General features: G+C 39.3%; 1 protein-coding gene across 7 annotated transcripts in view; it reads left to right on the forward strand.

The window, feature by feature from the left end:
- CCNB3 (cyclin B3) overlaps positions 1-22,866 on the forward strand; it is a 91,749-nt gene that overhangs the window by 48,422 nt on the left and 20,461 nt on the right. For 6 of the 7 annotated variants that reach the window (XM_045877918.3, XM_045877928.3, XM_054507985.2 and 3 more), the window contains 4 exons: positions 1,773-1,903; positions 13,578-16,443; positions 17,266-17,364; positions 18,592-18,684. In XM_045877918.3, the coding sequence (XP_045733874.2) occupies positions 1,773-1,903; positions 13,578-16,443; positions 17,266-17,364; positions 18,592-18,684 (3,189 nt within the window). The remainder of the gene's footprint in view (positions 1-1,772; positions 1,904-13,577; positions 16,444-17,265; positions 17,365-18,591; positions 18,685-22,866) is intronic. The other variant, XM_045877966.3, reaches the window with a different exon arrangement.

Below are 22,866 nucleotides of genomic sequence, written 5' to 3' on the forward strand. Positions count from 1 at the left end.
GGAGGGAGAAGCAGACTCCCTTCTGAGCAGGAAGCCGGACTTAGGACTCAATTCCAGGACCCTGAGATCATGACCTGAGCCGAAGGCAGATGCTTAACTGACTGAGACACCTAGGCACCCCTAGACACCCTTTTAAAAATAGGACATTCCTCATTTTGTGTTTGTCTGATGTTTCCATGTGACTAGACTGATGATATACATTGTTGGTTGGGATACTGTATAGGTGATACGCTGTCCTTAGGATATCACATCTGGAGGCACATGATGTCCATCTGTCCCTTATTGGTGATACTAAATTTTGATCACCCAGTCAAATGTTATCTGGTTTCCCATTGTATAATTACTGTTTATTTTTTTTCCTCTTGCAGCTAGTAAGTGGTGTATGGGACACACTCTTAAGAGCCTGCAAATAACTTACTCTTCATCAAAATTTCCCCTAGATTTAGCATCCATTGATGATTTTTGTCTAAACCAAATCTTTATATGCACATATACATATATGTGTATTTAAACATACATATACATATATCTGTATGCACAGATGCACACACATATACATATACCCATATACTCAGATGTATATATACATAGACCTATTTAAGAAATCATGAATTTACACAGCTCCCATTCCAATACACAGGGTTTTTCCTTGCATTCCCCAATCCATATTTGTATGTTCTTCTTCTACAATGAGGACATCAACACATTTACTCAGTACTGTAACACATCTAAAAGGGTTTCAGAATTACTTCATCCATGCCACCATAATAAACCTGTTAAAAAGAGTTCCAGATTTGGGATGCCTGAGTGGCTTAGTCAGTTGGGCGTCTGCCTTCGGCTCAGGCCATGATCCCAGGATCCTGGGATCGAGTCCCACATCAGGCTCCTTGCTCAGCAGGGAGCCTGCTTCTCCCTCTGCCTGCAGCTCTCCCTGCTTGTGCGCGCGCTCTCTCTCTCTCTTTCTCTGATAAATCAGTCAATCAATCAATCTTAAAAAAAGAGTTCCAGAATTATTTGCAATATTCTCTGCCACCCCACAAACCCATCCTGACTGAGAATGTGTATGTTGAGGGTATATAGTCCAAAACTGTGTTTACTTGGATTAGTTGTTTCTTGTATTTTCTTCTGTTTTCTTTTTCTTTTTCCCTTAGTGTGATTATGGTATCTATTTGGAATATAATTAGGTTCAGTTTGTTTCATTTTAAAGGCATAACTTTTAAATTTATTTTTACTGATATCATTCACAATCTCATGATCTCTTCTACTGTTTGGTAGAATTAGTCATGATTAGAGTTTATGGTGGAGCTCCCCAGAGCCCCATGTTAAATAAATATCCCTTCAGTGATGGGATAGATGTATGACAGGTAGTGTTGTGTTAGAGGCCTACCCTGAAAAGCTAGTTGATCTTGGTATACCCAGGTATTAAAGCCAGTTATATTACATTTCCCACCCCCTCGAATATCTTATGGAGCCAAAGTAGAATGTGATACTAACAAAATATCTTTTGGGGAATTTGCCAGCCAGTATACCTGACTACATTCTGTGTATCTTGTGATTGGTTGACACCAGTGCCACACTTAAGGCTGGTATTTGGCTAGTATGTGTGGGGTGTTTTGATTATGACTCCTGGGAACACCCAAACAAGGTGTCCAAGATGGGGATGTGGGTCAGAACTTTCCTGTAAGCACTACCTATTAAGTCATTTGTGGTTCTCTACATTTCCTTGCTTCCTTCTTACCCCGCGCCCTACCCCCGCCCCATGTTTTTTGCAGGCTTCTCAAAGTCAACCTGCCCAGCTCAAGAAGGAAGCCAATAAGGAGTTTGTTAAAGATGTTTCCAAGAAGATAAAAGGGAACACAGCTGCTCTTGGGTTGGCCAAAAACAATGAGATGAATAAGGAAAGGTGAGTAAGAAGAGACTCAGATGGCAGTGTTTTAGATGGTAAAGGAGAGTATGTGACATCCTTTGACCTCCTTTTGTCCCCCATTGAGAACAGGTTTAGTGAGCCACAGTGGTGATTACCACATTAACCCTTGGGTGCCCAGCTGTGGTTGCTGACGTGTCATAGGCCTCTTCTCTCTCTATCCATGGCCTGTGCATATTGAAAGAGCTGTTGTCATTGGGAAGTTTGCCAAAAGATCTTGTGCTCATCTTTTCTCTCTTTTAGTAATTCAGTCCCTGTTTGAGGTAGTCTGTGCTTAAGATTGTGGGGGCAACTTTTTAGGGGATACTCAGCAGCTGGCTGATAGCTTGCCAGTCTGCTTATCTCATTAGAAGCTTTTGGGAGAGGTTTGTTCCTTATTACTGGAGAGAAATTACTATCTCTCTAGGCCAAAAACCTGTTTTCCAGATGTTACAGGGAACTGTTCACAGGTTCTGCAAGTAGATATGAGTATTTTCATTTGGGTTAGAAAAAGGATTTGCCCCTAGGAAAACTTTTATTAGAAGAAGACTTAGAGAGTGGAGTGAGTCCTTTCTATAGCCTCTCCTCATCCCGGGGGGAATTACTTTCAGGAAAGAAAAGAATAAATAGCTAGATAGCTATAGTAGGCTTAAGCATGGGTTCCAAAGGGTAAGAGAAGAAGGTTGGGGAATTCTAGAAAATTAACATGTTAGGTCCACAGGACACTTTTCTAATTACCTAGCCAAAAGAAATCAAACGAGATTAGCATTTATCCCTACTTAGTTTCTTGCTGAGATGAAATTCCTGGGATTTCTGTGTGTATTTTGACTTTAATTCCCTGCATTATTTTCTCCTGACTTTCTTTTATAATTCTGACTTTAGCAGGGAAATCCTCACAAAATACCATGAACATTCTTGCCTTCATTCAGGGTTCAGTGGAATGGACCTTAATAATAGCACTAGAACAGTGGCTGACATTTATTGAGAGCTCACTGTAATCACACATTATTCTAAGTGGGCTTTTTTGCTAACAGCTTTATTGAGATATAATTTATATACCATACAGTTCACCCATTTAATGTGTGTAGTTCACACATTATATACTGAAAGCTTTTAGCATATTTGAAGTTATGCAGCCATCATCACAATGAATTTTAGAACATTTTGGTGAATCCAAAAAACACAAAAAACGAACAAACAAAAAAACCAAAACAAACCAGCCTGTATCTTTAGCTATCACCTCTCAATTCCCCCATCCTCCCCAGCTCTAGGCAATCACTAATCTACTTTCTGTTTCTATAGATTTGCCTGTTGTGGGCATTTCATATAAATGGAATTATGCAATGTGTGATTTTATGTGTCTAGCTTCTTTCACTTCGTATAGCGTTTTCGAGGTTCATCCATATTGTTTCGGGTATCAGTACTTCATTCCTTTTTGTTGACCAATAATATTCCATTGTATGAATATTCCATACTTTCTTTATCCATTCTTCAGTTGATGGACATTTGGATTGTTTCGACCTTTTGGTTATTGTGAATGGTGTGGCTATGCACATTTGTGTACAAGTTTTTGTTTGAACACCTATTCTCAATTATTTTGTCTGTGTACCTAGGAATATAATTGTTGGGTCATATGGTAATTCTATGTTGAACTCAATGAGGAGCTGCCAAACTATATTCCATAGTGGTGGCACTATTTTACATTCCTACCAACACTGTATGAGGGTTTCCAATTTTCTACATCCTTGCCAACCCTTACTATTTTTTTTTTTTGTTATGGCCATTCTAATGGGTGTGAAGTGGTATCTCACTGTGCTTTAGATTTGCATTTATCTTTTTTTTTTTTTTGAAGATTTTATTTATTTATTTGACAGAACGCAAGCAGGGGGAGCAAGAGGGAAAGGGAGAAGCAGGCTCCCAGTTGAGCAGGGAGCCTGATGTGGAGCTTGATCCCAGGATCCTGGGATCATGACCTGAGCTGAAGGCAGACACTTAACAGACTGAGCTACCCAGGCACCCCTAGATTTGCATTTTTCTGATGACTAATGATGTTGAGCATCTTTCATGTGCTTATTGCCCACTTGCATACTTTTTTGGAGAAATGTCTACTCAGATCCTTTGCCCATTTAAAAAATTTAGTTGTTGAGCTTTTCATTAAGTTGTAAGAGTTCTTTATATTTTCTAGATTTAAGTCTCTGATCAGATATGTAATTTGCAAATATTTCATTTTTTCTGTGAGCTGTCTTTTCATTTTCTTGTTGGTATCCTTTGAGGCACAAAAGTTTTTAATTTTGATGAAGTCCAATTTATTTTTTCCTTTGTTGCTCATGCTTTTGGTGTGCTAAGAGACCATTGCCAAATCTGAGGTTACAAAGATTTAAGATTTTCTTTGCAGAGCTTTAAAGTTTTAGCTCTTAGGTTATTGATTCTTTTTTTTTTTTTTTTTGATTCTTTTTGAGTTAATTTTTATTGTTAGTATGTGTTAGGGGTCTAACTTCATTATTTGCATGTAGATATCCAGTTGTCCCAGCACTATTTGTTAAAAAGACTAATCTTACTCCACCTAATTATCTTGGCATCCTTGTCAAAAATCAAATGACTATAAATGCAAGTGTTTATTTCTGAAGTCTCAATTTTATTCCATCAATCTACATGTCTGCCATTATGCCAGTACCACATTATCTTGATTGTTGTTGCTCTGTAGTGCATTTTGAAATTAGGAAGTGTGACTCCTCCTCCCAACTTTGTTCCTCTTTTTCAAGATTGTTTTGGCTATTCTGGGTTCTTTGCAATTCCTTATAAATTTTAGAATCAGCTTGTCCGTTACCACTGGAATTCTTACAGAAGTTGTCTTGAACCTGTAAATCAATTTCGGGAGTATTACCATCTTAGTACTAAGTCCTCCAACCCACAAACATGGGATGTCTTTTATTTAGACCTTTAATTTCTTTCAACGTTTTTGTAGTTTTCAGAATATAAATTTTGTACTTCTTTTGTTAAATTTATTTCTAAGCATTTTATTCTTCTTGATGCTGTTGTAAATGGATTTGTTTTCCTAATTTCATTTTCATACTGTTCATTGCAAGGATATAGAAATATATATATGATTTTGGTATATTGACCTTGTGTCACGGAACCTTGCTAAACTTGTGTATTAGTTCTAATAGTTTTGGTGTGGATTCCTAGGATTTTCTATATGTAAATCATGTCATCTGCTAATACACAGTTTTACTTCTTCTTTTTCAATCTGGAGACCTTTTAATTTTTTTTTTTTTGAAAAAATTTTTTTATTATGTTAATCACCATACATTACATCATTAGTTTTTGATGTAGTGTTCCATGATTCATTGTTTGCGTATAACACCCAGTGCTCCATGCAGAACATGCCCTCTTTAATACCCATCACCAGGCTAACCCATCCTCCCAGCCCCCTCCCCTCTAGAACCCTCAGTTTGTTTTTCAGAGTCCATCGTCTCTCATGGTTCATCTCCCCCTCCAATTTCCCCTCCTTCATTCTTCCCCTCCTGCTATCTTCTTCTTCTTCTTTTTTTTCTTAACATATAATGTATTATTTGTTTCAGAGGTACAGATCTGTGATTTAACAGTCTTACACATTCACAGCACTCACCATAGCACATCCCCTCCCCAGTGTCTATCACCCAGCCACCCCATCCCTCCCACCCCCCACCACTCCAGCAACCCTCAGTTTGTTTCCTGAGATTAAGAATTCCTCATATCGGGCACCTGGGTGGCTCAGTTGGTTGAGTGACTGCCTTCGGCTCAGGTCATGATCCTGGAGTCCTGGGATCGAGTCCCGCATGGGGCTCCCTGCTCGGCGGGGAGTCTGCTTCTCCCTCTGACCCTCCTCCCTCTCATGCTCTCTGTCTCTCATTCTCTCTCTCTCAAGTGAATAAATGAAATCTTTAAAAAAAAAAAAAGAATTCCTCATATCAGTGAGGTCATATGATACATGTCTTTCTCTGATTGACTTATTTTGCTCAACATGATACCCTCCAGTTCCATCCACGTCGTTGCAAATGGCAAGATTTCATTCCTTTTGATGCCTGCATAATATTCCATTGTATATATATACCACATCTTCTTTATCCATTCGTCTGTCGATGGACATCTTGGCTCTTTCCATAGTTTGGCTATTGTGGACATTGCTGCTATAAACATCGGGGTGCACGTACCCCTTCGGATCCCTACATTTGTATCTTTGGGGTAAATACCCAGTAGTGCAATTGCTGGGTTGTATGGTAGCTCTATTTTCAACTTTTTGAGGAACCTCCATACTGTTTTCCAGAGTGGCTGCACCAGCTTGCATTCCCATCAACAGTGTAGGAGGATTCCCCTTTCTCCACATCCCCAGCAACATCTGTTGTTCCCTGACTTGTTAATTTTAGCCATTCTGACTGGTGTGAGGTGTTACCTCATTGAGGTTTTGATTTGGATTTCCCTGATGCCAAGCAATGTTGAGCACTTTTTCATGTGTCTGCTGGCCATTTGGATGTCTTCTTTGGAAAAATGTCTGTTCATGTCTTCTGCCCATTTCTTGATTGGATCATTTGTTCTTTGGGTGTTGAGTTTAATAAGTTCTTCATAGATTTTGGATACTAGCCCTTTATCTGATATGTCATTTGCAAATATCTTTTCCCATTCTGTCAGTTGTCTTTTGGTTTTGTTGACTGTTTCTTTTGCAAAAGCTTTATATCTTGATGAAGTCCCAATAGTTCATTTTTGCCCTTGCTTCCCTTGCCTTTGGCAATGTTTCTAGGAAAAAGTTGCTGTGGCTGAGGTCGAAGAGGTTGCTGCCTGTGTTCTCTTTTAGGATTTTGATGGACTCCTGTCTCACATTTAGGTCTTTCAACCATTTTGAGTCTATTTTTGTGTGTGGTGTAAGGAAATGGTCCAGTTTCATTCTCCTGCATGTGGCTGTCCAATTTTCCCAACACCGTTTGTTGAAGAGACTTTTTTCCATTGGACATTCTTTCCTGTTTTGTCAAAGATGAGTTGACCATAGAATTGAGGGTCCATTTCTGAGCTCTCTATTCTGTTCCATTGATCTATGTGTCTGTTTTTGTGCCAGTACCATACCGTCTTGATGATGACAGCTTTGTAATAGAGCTTGAAATCCGGAATTGTGATGCCACCGGCTTTGCTTTTTCAACATTCCTCTGGCTATTTGGGGTCTTTTCTGGTTCCATACAAATTTTAGGATTATTTGTTCCATTTCTTTGAAAAAAGTTGATGGTATTTTGAGAGTGCTAAGAGACTCTTTAGAGGGGTTGCATTGAATGTGTAGATTGCTCTAGGTAGCATTGACATCTTCACAATATTTGTTCTTCCAATCCATGAGCATGGAACGTTTTTCCATTTCTTTGTGTCTTCCTCAATTTCTTTCATGAGTATTTTATAGTTTTGTGAGTACAAATCCTTTGCCTCTTTGGTTAGGTTTATTCCTAGGTATCTTATGGTTTTGGGTGCAATTGTAAATGGGATCGACTCCTTAATTTCTCTTTCTTCTGTCTTGTTGTTGGTGTATAGGAATGCCACTGATTTCTGTGCATTGATTTTATATCCTGCCACTTTACTGAATTCCTGTATGAGTTCTAGCAGTTTTGGGGTGGAGTCTTTTGGGTTTTCCACATAAAGTATCTTATCATCTGCAAAAAGTGAGAGTTTGACTTCTTCTTTGCCGATTTGGATGCCTTTTATTTCTTTTTGTTGTCTGATTGCTGTGGCTAGGACTTCTAATACTATGTTGAATAGTAGTGGTGATAGTGGACATCCCTGCCGTGTTCCTGACCTTAGGGGGAAAGCTCTCAGTTTTTCACCATTGAGAATGATATTTGGGTTTTTCATAGATGGCTTTTATGATATTGAGGTCTGTACCCTCTATCCCTATCCTCTGAAGAGTTTTGATCAAGAAAGGATGCTGTACTTTGTCAAAAGCTTTTTCTGCATCTATTGAGAGGATCATATGGTTCTTGTTCTTTCTTTTATTAATGTATCGTATCACATTGATTGATTTGCGGATGCTGAACCAACCTTGCAGCCCAGGAATAAATCCCACTTGGTCGTGGTGAATAATCCTTTTAATGTACTGTTGGATCCTATTGGCTAGTATTTTGGTGAGAATTTTTGCATCCATGTTCATCAAGGATATTGGTCTGTAATTCTCCTTTTTGATGGGGTCTTTGTCTGGTTTTGGGATCAAGGTAATGATGGCCTCCTAAAACGAGTTTGGAAGTTTTCCTTCCATTTCTATTTTTTGGAACAGTTTCAGAAGAATAGGTATTAATTCTCCTTTAAATGTTTGGTAGAATTCCCCTGGGAAGCCATCTGGCCCTGGGCTTTTGTTTGTCGGGAGATTTTTGATTACTGCTTCAATTTCCTTAGTGGTTATAGGTCTGTTCAGGTTTTCTATTTCTTCCGGGTTCAGTTTTGGTAGTTGATACATCTCTAGGAATGCATCCATTTCTTCCAGATTATCTGATTTGCTGGCATGGTAGTTGCTCATAATGTTTTCTTATAATTGTTTGTATTTCTTTGGTGTTAGTTGTGATCTCTCCTCTTCCATTCATGATTTTATTTATTTGGGTCATTTCTCTTTTCTTTTTGATAAGTCTGGCCAGGGGTTTACCAGTCTTGTTAATTCTTTCAAAGAACCAGCTCCTAGTTTTGTTGATCTGTTCTACTGTTCTTTTGGTTTCTATTTCATTGATTTCTGCTCTGATCTTTATTATTTCTCTTCTCCTCCTGGGTTTAGGCTTCATTTGCTGTTCTTTCTCCAGCTCCTTTAGGTGTAGGGTTAGGTTGTGTATTTGAGACCTTTCTTGTTTCTTGAGAAAGGCTTGTATTGCTATATACTTTCCTCTTAGGACTGCCTTTGCTGCATCCCAAGGATTTTGAACAGTTGTGTTTTCATTTTCATTTGTTTCTGTGAATTATTTTTTAATTCTTTAATTTCCTGGTTGACCCATTCATTCTTTAGTAGGATGCTCTTTAGCCTCCATGTATTTGAGTTCTTTCTGACTTTCCTCTTGTGATTGAATTCTAGCTTCGAAGCACTGTGGTCTGAAAATATGCAGGGAATGATCCCAGTCTTTTGGTACTGGTTGAGACCTGATTTGTGACCTAGGATGTGATCTATTCTAGAGAATGTTCCATGGGCCCTAGAGAAGAATGTGTGTTCTGTTGCTTTGGGATGGAATGTTCTGAATAGATCTGTGAAGTCCATTTGGTCCAGTGTGTCATTTAAAGTCTTTATTTCCTTGTTGATCTTTTGCTTAGATGATCTGTCCATTTCAGTGAGGGGGGTGTTAAAGTCTCCCACTATTATTGTATTGTTGTCAATGTGTTTCTTTGCTTTTGTTATTAATTGCCTTATATAATTGGCTGCTCCCATGTTAGGGGCATAGATATTTACAATTGTTAGATCTTCTTGTTGGATAGACCCTTTAAATAGGATATAGTGTCCTTCCTCATCTCTTATTATAGTCTTGGGCTTAAAATCTAATTTGTCTGATATAAGGATTGCCACCCCAGCTTTCTTTTGGTGTCCATTAGCATGGTAAATGGTTTTCCACCCCCTCACTTTCAATCTGGGGGTGTCTTTGGGTCTAAAATGAGTCTCTTGCAGACAGCATATCGATGGGTCTTGTTTTTTTATCCAGTCTGATACCCTGTGTCTTTTGATTGGGGCATTTAACCCATTTACATTCAGGGTAACTATTGAAAGATATAAATTTAGTGCCATTGTATTGCCTGTAAGGTGACTGTTACTGTATATTGTCTCTGTTCTTTTCTGGTCTATGTTACTTTTAGGCTCTCTCTTTGCTTAGAGGACCCCTTTCAATATTTCTTGTAGGGCTGGTTTTGTGTTTGCAAATTCCTTTAGTTTTTTTTGCCCTGGAAACTTTTTATCTCTGCTTCTATTTTCAGTGACAGCCTAGCTGGATATAGTATTCTTGGCTGCATATTTTTCTCATCTAGTGCTCTGAATATATCATACCAGTCCTTTCTGGCCTGCCAGGTCTCTGTGGATAGGTCTGTTGCCAATCTAATGTTTCTGTCATTGTAGGTTACAGATCTCTTGTCCCGAGCTGCTTTCAGGATTTTCTCTTTGTCTCTGAGACTTGTAAGTTTTATTATTAGATGTTGGGGTGTTGACCTATTTTTATTGATTTTGAGGGGGGGTTCTCTGTGCCTCCTGGATTTTGATGCCTGTTTCCTTCCCCAAATTAGGGAAGTTTTCTGTTATAATTTGCTCCAATATACCTTCTGCCTCTCTCTCTCTCTCTTTCTTCTTCTTCTGGGATCCCAGTTATTCTAATATTGTTTGATCTTATGGTATCACTTATCTCTCGAATTCTGCCCTCGTGTTCCAGTAGTTGTTTATCTCTCTTTTTCTCAGCTTCTTTATTCTTCATCATTTGTTCTTCTATATCACTAATTCTCTCTTCTGCCTCATTTATCCTAGTAGTTAGAGCCTCCATTTTTTATTGCACCTCGTTAATAGCCTTTTTGATTTTGATTTGGTTAGATTTTAGTTCTTTTATTTCTCCAGAAAGGGTTTCTCTAATATCTTCCATGCTTTTTCAAGCCCAGTTAGTATCTTTAAAATAGTCATTCTGAACTCTAGTTCTGACATCTTACTAATGTCCGTATTGATTAGGTCCCTGGCGGTAGGTACTGCCTCTTATTCTTTTTTTTTGAGGTGATTTTTTCCATCTTGTCATTTTGTCCAGAGGAGAATAGATGAATGAGAGAACAAAATGCTAACAAGGTAACAGCAACCCTGGAAAAATATACACTAAACAACTCAGAAGAGACCTTCCAGAAAGTGGTCGCTTTTCTGTTCAGAGAGTTGCTGCTCTTCTTTTCTTCTATCTCCTGTTGAGTTCCTAGGTGTTCAGAGTGGTTTGATCCCTATCTAGCTGAATTCCTGGGACCAGACGAAATTTAGGTCTCCTACTCCTCTGCCATCTTGCTCCTCCTTATTTAATTTTCTTGCCTAGTTTGCCCTGGCTAGAACCTCTAGTACTGTGTTGAATAGAAGTGTCAAGAGTTGGACATCCTTGTCTTCTAAAAATTGGGTGACCAACTTATTCTGGTTTTCCTAAGATTTGCCCAGTTTTAATACTGAGAGTCTTGCATCCCAGGAACCCTCTCAGTCACAGACAAAGACAACTGGTCACTCTATCAAGGAAGCCTACTATGATCACCCCAGACCTATGGTATCATAGATACTCAATACCTATACTAATGTTTCTTTCTTTTTGTTAAAGATTTTATTTATTTATTTGACAGAGAGCACATGCAGAGGGAGTGATAGAGGGAGAGGGAGAAGCAGGGTCCCCGCTGAATAGGGAGCCCAATGTGGGGCTCTATTCCAGGACCTGGGGATCATGACCTGAGCCGAAGGCAGACGCTTAACCAACTGAGCCACCCAGGCGCCCAATTTCCTATACTAATGTTTCTTAAGAGATGGATTTGGAGAGGCAGACAGGAGCCAGATCACCAGGGCCTTGCATATCATGGCAGAGTTTGGAATTTATTCAGAGAATAGAGGGGTTTTGTCCTAAAGCATCAGCAATGCTATATGAGTTATATACTGCTACACTACAAATTTCCCACCCTCTAAAGAAGAATTAGATATCCTTGTCTTTTCCCTGATCTTGGGGGGTAAGCATCAGTCTCTCACCATTAAGTATGATGTTAGCTTTGGGTTTTTCATAGATGCCCTTTATCAAGTTGAGGAATCTCCTTTCTATTCTTAGTCTATTGAGTCCTTTATCATGAAACGGTGTTGTATTTTGTCAAATGATTTTTCTGGATCTATTGAGATGATCATGTGGCTTTGTTTTTTATTCCATTAATATGGCTTGATACATGAATTGATTTTTGGATGTTAAACTAATCTTGTATTCCTGGGACAAATCCCACTTGGTCATGGTGTATAATACTTTTATGTGTTGCCAGATTTGGTTTGCTAGTATTTGTGGGGGATTTTTGCACCTATATTTTTAAGAGATACCAGACTATAATTTTCTTGTGATATCTTTGTTTTTGGTATCGAGTAATACTGGCTTCATAGAATGAGTTGGTAACTGTTCTCATATCTTCTATTTCTTGGGGTTGTTTATGGGGAACTGGTGTTAATTCTTCTTTAGATGTTTGGTAGAATTCTACAGCAAAACCATCTGGGCCTGGACTTTTCTTTGTGGGTAGTTTTTATATTAATTCAATGTTTTTGGTTTTTATAGGTCTACTCAGATTTTCTGTTTTTTTTTTTTAAGTCAGTTTTGGTAGTTTGTGGCTTCTTAGGAATTTGTCCATTTCATCTAAGTTACCTGATTTATTGGCATACAGTTAGTTTTGAACTATTCTTTGTTTTACATGTTTTTATTGCATATTAAGTGATCAAATTTTCACAACAACCCTATAAAGAGGTAATATGATCCCCATTGTATAGGTGAAAAAAGTGAAGCACAGACAGTTAACTTGCCCAAGGTCACCCAGCCAGTAGGTGGAGGAGCCAGGATTTGCATCCAGGCAGGTTAGCTCTAGAAGGCATACTCTTTATCATAACTAGATTATCTGGAGACTACCTTTAAAAGTTCTCATCAGGAGGGACCTGAAATCTATCTGGCCACGTGGAACCTCTCCAGGTACTTTCTTGGTTTTTTTTTAAAAACAATACAGTGGTTTTTAAATTATATTCATAGAGTTGTACAGCCATCACCACTATCTAATTTTAGAACTTTTCAACACCCCCCAAAAAACTTGAACCGATTAGCAGTCCCTTTCTTTTCCCAACCCCCCCCATTTTACCCCCCCTTCCCTGCCCCTTTCCAGCCACAGGCAACTACCAATCTACTTTCTTTTGTGGATACACCTCTATGGGTATGTCTGTTCTGGACATTTCATATAAATGGAATCATATAATATCTAGTTTTGGGGGCATTTACTCTTGTTCAGACTGATGATTGTATATGCCTTCAATTCTCTCTTCTGATTTCTAGTCCTCCAGTGATTTGGTCACACTAGGTTAGTTACTAATTGGACGTGAAATCCTGTTCAAAACAAAGCTTTGAATCTGACCCATGTGAACAAATGTTTATTGTGGTCTTTTTATTCTCTCCATTGGGAAAATATCTCATGAATAGCTTAGGTTGAAGGGGATGTGGTTAGATACCACCACCATTAAGTACCAGCCCACCTTTCTCTAAGCCTTCATAAGCTTCTCATAATTTTCTCATAAGCCTTCAAACTATTAATTTCAGCCTGCATTTTACCAGATGCCTGGTGCTGATAGACAAAGATAAATAAATGCAGCTAGTGAGGGAGACTGATATAATAGCAGATAACTCATACAATGTGGTATTAGAATAAAGACTTTATATATAAATAAAGGAAATAATTCATATTTAGTAAAGTATAACCTGGATTTTAGGGGAAATTTTTCAGAAAAGTGTGAGAACCTAGGCCATAGAAACTATATAGTGTGCTACTTTGTTGATTCACTATGGTAATTGATTTTTACCCTTTAATCTGTCTCTTGAGGTTGAAGTCCTTTCCCCTTTTATAAATATAGCAACAAAATGAGATGGTTGGTGAGGATTCTAGGAACTACATTCTTCTTAATCAGACATTGTTTCCTTTACAGTTATAAGCTGGAACCCTCACCAGTAGTAGTCTCTACTACCTTGGTACCAAATATTATGGAGAAACCACTCATTCTGGAGATACCTACCATCTCTAAAACAACCACTACTGAGGAGGTATCATTTTTCAAAAAGCCATTAATTTTAAAAGAGGAACTCACTACTGAGGACACAGGCCTTTTCGAGAGGTCATTATCTTTAAAGAAGTCCACAAATCAGGGGGAGGTATCCCTCATGGAGAAGCCACCATCCTTACAGGAGGAAGCTGACAATGCTGATGAGTTTGTTGTAGAGCCAATAACTTTTGGGAAGAAGCATAAAACTGAGAAGGCAGCCATCACCAAAGGAACATTATCTTTAAAGAAGATGTGTACATATCAGGGGGACTTGGCTTTGCAGGACGTCACTGTTGAAGGGGATTCCTTCTTTATGGAGCCAACAAACTTTAGAAAGAAGCCTAAAACAGAGGAGGCAACCCCCACCAAGAAGTTATCTTTAAGGAAGAAGAAGAAGTATACCACTCAGGGGAAGGTGTCCCATATGAAGAAACCACTAGTATTGCAGAAGACCACCTCTGAAGAGGAGTCCCTCATTAAGGAGCCACTGGCTTTCAAGAAGAAACCTACCAGCAAGGAGGCAACCTTCACCTTGAGGCCATTATCTTTAAAGAAGAAGTGTACTATTCAAGGGAATTTGGCTCACTTGAAAAAGCCATTAGAATTGCAGAAGACCACCTCTGGAGAGAAGGCACTCATTAAGGAGCCATTGGAATCTCTCTTCCAGGAGCCATCTGCATTGCAAGAGAAGCACACCACTGGTGGGGAGGTGGTCCTCTTGAAGAAGCCACAGGCATTGCAGGAGGAGAAGGACAGTAAGGATAAATATCTTATGGAGCCAATGTCCCTTAGGAAGAAACGTACTACCAAGGAGACAAACCCCACCAAGAAACCGTTACCTGTAAAGAAGAAGTGTACCATTCAGGGGAAGATGTACCACTTGAAGAAGCCACTAGCATTGCAAAAGATCACCTCTGGAGAGAAGTCATTCATTAAGGAGCCACGGTCCCCTAAGAAGAAGGACACCACTGAGGAGTCCCTTTTCCATGAGCCACCCATGTTGCAAGAGGAGCACAACACTCAGGAGGACGTGTCCATCTTGAGGGCCTTGACCTTGCAAAAGACTCTAACTGAGGAGGAGTCACTTTTAAAGGAGGCTTTGGCCTTTAAGAAGAAACGTACCATTGAGGAGGCAACCCCCACCAAGATGCTATTATCTTTAAAGAAGAAAAAGTGTACTAGTCAGGGCAAGGTGTCCTGCTTGAAGAAGCCACTAGTATTACAGGCAACCTCTGGAGACAAGTTGTCCTTTAAAAAGAAGTCTACCACCGAGGAGGAGTCTCTCTTCAAGGAATCACCTATGTTGCACGAGAAGCATACCACGCATGGGGAGGTGGCTCTTTTGAAGAAGCCAGGGGCATTGCAGGAGAATGTTGATGGTGAAGATGAATTTCTTATGGACCCAGTTCCGAAGAAACATACCACAGATGAGGCAGTCTCTACCAAGGAGCCTTTATCTTTAAAGAAGAAAAAGTGTGCCTCTCAAATAATGATGTCCATCTGCCAAGAAATGTTAGACTTGCAGAATATGATTAGCAAGGATAAGGAGTCCTTCTTTATGGAGCCAGTGTCACTTAGGAAGAAGTCTTCAACTGAGGAGGCAATCCTTACCAAGACACCGTTATCTTTAAAGAAAAAACAATTCATGCAGGGGAAGATGTTCCTCTTAAAGAAGCCACTGGTCTCAGAGAAGACCACCTCTGAAGAAGAGTCACTCTTTAAGAAGCTATTGCCCTTTAATAAAAAGTCTATAACTGAAGAGGAGTTCCTCTTCCAGGATCCACCTGTATTGAAAGAGAAGCACACCACTCTGCAGGAAGTGTCCTTCTCAACTAAGCCATTGGCCTTGCCAGAAAAGACCACCACTGAAGAAGAATTGTATATTAAGGAACCATTGACCTTAGAGGAGAAGGCTACTACTGAGGAGGAATTCCTTTCTCAGGAGCCATTTTCATTGCATGTTAAACCTACCAACAAAGATGAGTCCCTCTTCTGGAAGGCTTTGGGCTTGCAGAAGAAGACTGATACCAAAGAGGATTCCTTGAAGAAGCTGTTGGCTTTGCAGGAGAAGTGCACTACTGAAGAGGAATCCCTTTTAAATAAACCATTGGTTCTGAAGGAGGAGCTCTCCATTGAGGTGGCAACAAGCCTTGAGAAGCAATTATCTTTAACGAAAAAACCCATTGCTCAGGGGGAGGTGTTCCTCTTGAAGAAGCATTTGGCCTTGCAAGAGAATATCACCAATGAAGAGTCCTTTATTAAGCAACCACTGGCTTTCCAGAAGCCCAGCTTTGAGGGGCCCATCCCAAGGGAGTCCTTGGCCTTGCAAGAGAATCCCACAGTTGAAGAAGAAGCTACCCTGAGGGGGCCCTTGGCCTTGAAGGAGAAGCCCAGCAGGGAGAAGGAGACCCTCTTCAAGGAGCCATTGTCCTTTCAGGAGAAACCTATCCTCAACAAGACATTCCATGTCAAGGAGACATTTGCCTTGAATGAGAAACCCACCACTGGGAAGGAGTTATCCCTGAAGGAGCCATTGGCCTTGCAAGAGAATCCCACCCAAAAGGAAGATAACTCTTTCAAAGATTTCTTGATCCTCCAAGTTGAAACCAGCTCATATGTGTCCAGCACTGCCCCCGAACCCAGAACAGGCCTGTCCAGTGTGGGCAAGTTCAATATCACAAGCAAGTCCAGTGCTTGTGAATCCAGTTCCAATAAACCTTCCTCATCTTGGGGCAAGAGGTCACAGAAGGAGGTATCCTGTTCTCTTTCTTCTTAAATTAGATGATGTGTTGTCCTGTAGGTGGCTGCTAGCAAAGAGATTTTTTTTTGCCTTCCTAAGCAATTGATATGTATATAGTAAGCTATAGTAAATCAAGTTGGCCTTGTGGGATCTCTTGACTTTCCGATTGGCATAGAAATACACCCAAACAATTAGAAATTATTTATTCCAGGAATACCCACAAGGATCTGGAATATTGTGTGTGTGTGTGTGTGTGTGTAAATTGCCTTTCTTAGTAATTGCAATCTGCATTACAGTGGACTCCAGTCAAAGATGAGTAAAGTCTACAGAGGCATCTCCCAAGGAAGATGGTATTTAAGTTGAAAATTGGAAGGATGAAGGAATGAGATTTGGCAAGCAGGAGGAGAAATACCCCTCTTGTAGGCAAAACAAACTGGGTAGAGGTGTAGAAGGGAGGAAAAGGCTACCAAGAAGATGAATTGGGTTAGATCAAAGCATTGGGACAAAACAAGTGACCCAAGAAGATACGTGACATAAGTTGAAATAGTAAAATAAGAGTGTTTTTCCTGGAGAGTCTTGAACTTACCTGTAAAAATGGTGCCTAGTTCCTAGGGCAGAGCAGGCGTGTACAAGAAGGACTAAACATTTCTTGGTCACTTGGCAGTATGAGGATTGAAGAACCAAGGGGCGCTCTGTTGTGACCCAGGATATATGAGGCTTGAGGAACCTTAGCAGAAGATGACAGTGGGAAGAAAGAAGTGTATCCTTTATGTGTATGTGCTAAGCCTTCCTTGGAATCTTTCTCCTCCTAATATCTTTTTGGTGATTTCCAAGCAGGTAACCCCATTGGAGGATATTGACAAGAACCACAGTGATCCATTTTTCAACCCAACATATGCCAAGGATATCTTCAGTTACATGAAAGAGAGAGAGGTATGTAGGTGGCTGTTGGAGGGGAAGGATTTCTAGGTCTCATTTCCTCATCATTCCATCCTTCAAATGCAAGTTGAAAGGGGAAGTAATAATGATGATTAAAATAATAACAGCAACAACTGACATCAACTGGTAGCTTACCATAAGTTAGGGACATTGAGGCTAAGGGGTTTATAGACATTATTTTGTTTAATTCTCCCAATAACTTCATGATGGTATGTATTATTATCTCCTTTTTATAGATTGGAGAAACTGCTCAGAATCACACAACTAGTATATGGGAGAGCTGGGATATGGGCTAAAAGTCTGATTACCTTGAAGACCATAAGCCTGTGCCTCTAATTGTTGAGGAGACAGTCTCAGACACAAAAATAGTAGTCGTCTTCTGAGTGGCTGTTCTTTGAGATCTTTTCCCTTCCCTATGCAAATTTCTGGCATCATATGTAGAATCACTCTCCAACTGGTGACATTTTCTTCCTCCTTTAAAATCAGCCAGACCACTAAAATTGGTTGATTCCAAATTTTCTTCTCTCTCTAAATGGAACAGATGGAACCAAGATTATCTACCAACTAAAATTTTAGCAGGCCATGCATAAGAGGGAGGATGAATATCTTGTCTTTAGAGACATAACATTTGATTTACTGACTCCAGACCCTTCACTTTTTCTAGTGTAGCTTGGAGGAAGTAAGAGATAATTTTGTTATACTACAAGTATGGGCCTTAGCTCAGCAGTGTCAGTTTCACTTGGGATCTTGTTAGAAATGCAGAAACCTAGCCCCACCCAGACCTTCTAAATTAGAATGTGAATTTTAAAGATCCCCAGGTGGTATATGTGTTAAAGTTTGCGAACCACTGCTCTACACAGCATGGCATTGTGCTTTAGATTGAATTGCAAAGAAGGGGCAGATCCTCTTTGGTATTCATCTGTAGTCATAGGTGTGTTCCTGCCCATATTCCATATTCCCCCTGGACTCCTCCATATCCACCCTGATGCTTGAATATGATGTGCATCCATTTCCCAAGGATAACTAGAACTTGTCTGGAAAAGGAGACTTTGATTGGCCCCTGATACCAGCTGAAAATAATGAGTTAGAACTGAAGAAGTTAATTATGTTGTTACAGTTTCTTTTTCTGAGATGTTAGTTGCAAGTATTTTTTTCCTAAGTTACAATTTTTGAACGATAAGAAGAGTTTATGGATTAATATTTCTTTTTTATTGCTGCCAGGAAAAGTTCATACTTAAAAAATACATGAGCAGGCAGACTGACATCAGCAGTTGCATGAGGGCCATTCTTGTGGACTGGTTGGTAGAGGTGCAGGTAAGCCTGACAACTGCTGCTTTAAGGGGCTGCTCTTCTCTTTATTGATTTTCATTCAGTATCGCCAGATGCCAGGCATGGTGAAAATTTTCTGGGTCTACAGAGCTGAGCCACGGTTCCTGCCTTCAGGGAGCTTATGATCTAGGGGGCAAGATAAGACACGCAGACAGATATGAGTACAATAAAAAGTAGAATATACTAGGTACTGTAAGAATGTTATACATAAGATACTGTGAGAACCCAGCGGAAGGAGAGACTATTTCTAAAAGAGGCAACGATGGTATGGTAGTTTAATCATTCTCAAAATTTTGTAAAAGTCTATTTAATGATTTGGATAGGGGTCAGTGACAAAGTCTTTTCAAGCTTTGGGTGAGATCGGTGATAGGAGGGACAGTGTGGCAGACATGGCAGGACCAGACATGGCAGGTAGTTATTTGTCCAGGGTTGGATGTTGAGGGAATAGTGCTATGAATACTTAATTATCATTTTACACAAAGGAAGGAGAGTCCAGAATAATACCTGGCACATAGTGGAGTGTCGATAAATATTTGTTGAATGAATGGAATTGAATGGTTTGCAAGAAAATATAAGGCATAGGCTATGCCCAGAAGAGTCTTAACTATATAATTAGGAAGAAAAGGTAATATAGTTTAATATCCTTTATTGAGTACCAGAGGAGTGGTTCAGGGTCACTTTGAAGTAACAGACCAGGAAAATATGGTAGACACGATTTATTTGGATATCAGTAAAGCATGAAAATGCCTCTCATCTTATAAAAATAATAATAGATAAGAGTATAATTTGGGGGTGTCTTGGTGGCTCAATCAGTTGAGTGTCCAACTCTTGGTTTTGGATCAGGTCATGATCTCAGGATGGTGAGATCAAGCCCTACCTTGGGCTCCGCGTTCAGCTGGGAGTCTGCTTGAGATTCTCTCTCTCCTTTTCCCTCTGCCCCTCTCTCCCCAACCCTCTCAAATAAATAAATAAATAAATAAATAAATAAATAAAATCTTTTTTTAAAAAAGAGTAGAATTTGGGTAGATCTTATGTAAGTAAAGCTGATCCCAAAGATTGCTGATCATTATTAAGCTAGAAGGAGACTTCTAGAAGATTGCCAGTGGACTTTGTTCTAATCAACATTTTTATTAGTAATGTAAATGAGAACAGAAAAGATAAACTCATCAAATATTGCATGGCGTGAGACTAGGAATAGGGTTAGGAAATAAATGGATATCAGAGATAAAATATCTCTACTAGCTGGAATGATGAACTGAATCTTATTTTAAAAAGCTTTTGTTATTGGGCGCCTGGGTGGCTCAGTTGGTTAAGCGACTGCCTTCGGGTCAGGTCATGATCCTGGAGTCCCTGGATCAAGTCCCGCATTGGGCTCCCTGCTCGGCAGGGAGTCTGCTTCTCCCTCTGACCCTCCCCCCTCTCATGTGCTCTCTCTCATTCTCTCTCTCTCAAATAAATAAATAAAATCTTAAAAAAAAAAAAAGCTTTTGTTATTTTTATTGCACAGAAACTCACATTTGTTATAGCAAAGTAATAAACTATAATTACCTGTGATCCCACAACTCACAACCACAGTTAATATTTGTGTGTGTATATATTCCTCCACCTTAAGTGGTGGTCATCTACTTTAGAGGTGTACCTCTAGTGCATGGATCATAGAATCACAGATGCCCAGGTCCCATCCCATACTATCAGATCAGAATTGTGGGGGTGTGGCCCAGGCACATATATATATTTTCTGTTTTTTTAAAAAGAATTTTTTATTACTTTTATTCATCATGATAAGTGTACTCTCTAATCCCCATCACCTATTTCACCCATCCCCCCCACCCACCTCCCCTCTTGTAACCATCAGTTTGTTCTCTATAGTTAGAGTCTGTTTCTTGGTTTGTCTTTCTCTTTTTCCTTTATTCTTTTGTTTTGTTTCTTAAATTCCACACATGAGTAAGATCATATGGTATTTGTCTTTCTCTGATGGACTTACTTCACTTAACATCATACTCTCTAGCTCCATCCATGTTGTTGCAAACGGCAAGATTTCATTCTTTTTTATGGCTGAACAATATTCCATATCTTCTTTATCCATTCATCTATCGATGGACATTTGAGCTGCTTCCACAGTTTGGCTATTGTAAGTAATGCTGCAGTAAACATAGGGGTGCATGTATCCCTTTGAATTAGTGTTTTTGTATTTTTTGGGTAAAGAGGCACATATATTTTTATAAAGCTCCACAAGTGATTTTTTTTAAAGATTTTACTTGTCAGAGAGAGAGAGAGAGAGAGAGAGAGAGAGAGCACAAGCAGGGGGAGTGGCAGGCAGAGGGAGAAACAGGATCCCTGCTGAGCAGGGAGCCCAACGTGGGGCTTGATCCCAGGACCCCGAGATCATGACCCAAGCCGAAGGCAGACGCCCAAACACCTGAGCCACCCAGGCGCCCCTCCACAAGTGATGTTAATGTACACCTTTTGATAGAGAATCACAGTTCTAGAAAACATATATAGTGTTTTTATAACTTTAATTTTCATATTTTTAAATGGTAAATTGGACTTTTGGGTATATAGTTCTACGAAATTTTAACATTTGTTTTGAAATAAGATTCATAAGAAATTGCAAAAAACAGTATAGGGAAGTCCTGTGTAACTTTCACCTACTTTCTTCCGATGGTAACATTTCACATAACTATACTATAGTCATAATTAAGGTCTACAGGCCTTATTTAAATTTCATAAGTTTTACATGCATTTATTTGTTGTGTGTGTTTCGTCTGTATAGTTTATCAAACATAAAAATTTTGTAAGCACTACCACCACAGTTGTTCCATTACTACAAGGATCCCTCATGTTACCCTTTTATAGCAACAGCTGTCTTCCTCCCCTCACCTTCCTGTTCTTGGGAACTCCTAATTTGTTTTCACATCTATATCTTTGTAATTTCATAAATGGTATATAAATGAAATCATACAGTACATAACCTTTTGAGATTGACTTTTATCATTCACCATAATTCCCATGAGATCCACCTGTAGTACGTAAGAGTTCTGGTTGCTCTGTATCCTTGTCAGCACTTGGTATTAGTATTTTTTTAATTTTAACCATCTAATAGGTGGGTAGAGGAGTCTCACCATAGTTTTTTTTTTTTAAGATTTTATTTATTTGACAGAGAGAGACACAGCGAGAGAGGGAATACAAGTGAGGGAGAGGGAGAAGCAGGCTTCCCGCTGAGCAGGGAGCCCGATGTGGGGCTCGATCCCAGGACCCTGAGATCATGAGCTGAGCCGAAGGCAGACGCTTAACGACTGAGCCACCCAGGCGCCCCTCTCACCATAGTTTTAATTTGCATTTCCTCAAGGGCTAATAATGTTGAACATCATACTTACTTGTCATCCATATATCCTCTTTGGTCAAGTGTCTTAAGTCTTGCCCATTTCTTAAATGGGTAGTTTTTTTTTTATTATGTTTAATTAGCCAATATATAGTATATTTTCTTTGTGTCAAGTTATTGAGAGTTCTTTACATATTCTGGATACAAATTCTGTATTGGATATGTGATTTACAAATATATCCTACCAGTCTGTAGCCTTTTTATTCTCTTATTTGGGTCTTAGAGCAAAATTTTTTTTTTTTTAATTTTGATAGTCTAGTTTTTCAGTGTTTTCTGTTATGGATTGTGCTTTTTAAGAATTCTCTGCCTGAACCTAGGTCATGAATATTTTCTCATATTTTATCTGAAAGTTTCATAGTTTTAACATTAAATCTGTAATCCATTTTTTTAAAAAGATTTTTAAAGAAATTTTATTTATTTGACATAGAGACAGAGAGGGAACACAAGCAGGGGGAATAGGAGAGGGAGAAGCAGGCTTCCTGCTGAGCAGGGAGCCCGATGCGGGGCTCGATCCCAGGACGCTGGGATCATGACCTGAGCTGAAGGCAGACGCTTAATGGTCTGAGCCACCCAGGTGCCCCTGTAATCCATTTTGAGTTAATTTTTGTATAGTATGAGGTTTTTGAGGTCTAAGTTCATTTTTTTTTTGCATATATATCTCCATTTGTTCTAACACCATTTGTGGGAAAATATACTTTTTTCCTACTAAATTGCTTTTGCATCTTTGCCAAAAATCTGTTGACCTTATTTGTGTGGATCTATTTCTATACTTATTTCTATACTTT

This window comes from Mirounga angustirostris, unplaced genomic scaffold (genome assembly GCF_029215605.1).
Source record: "Mirounga angustirostris isolate CCGP_5_RB_7025 unplaced genomic scaffold, mMirAng1.0.hap1 SCAF_11, whole genome shotgun sequence".
Lineage (NCBI taxonomy): Eukaryota > Metazoa > Chordata > Mammalia > Carnivora > Phocidae > Mirounga > Mirounga angustirostris.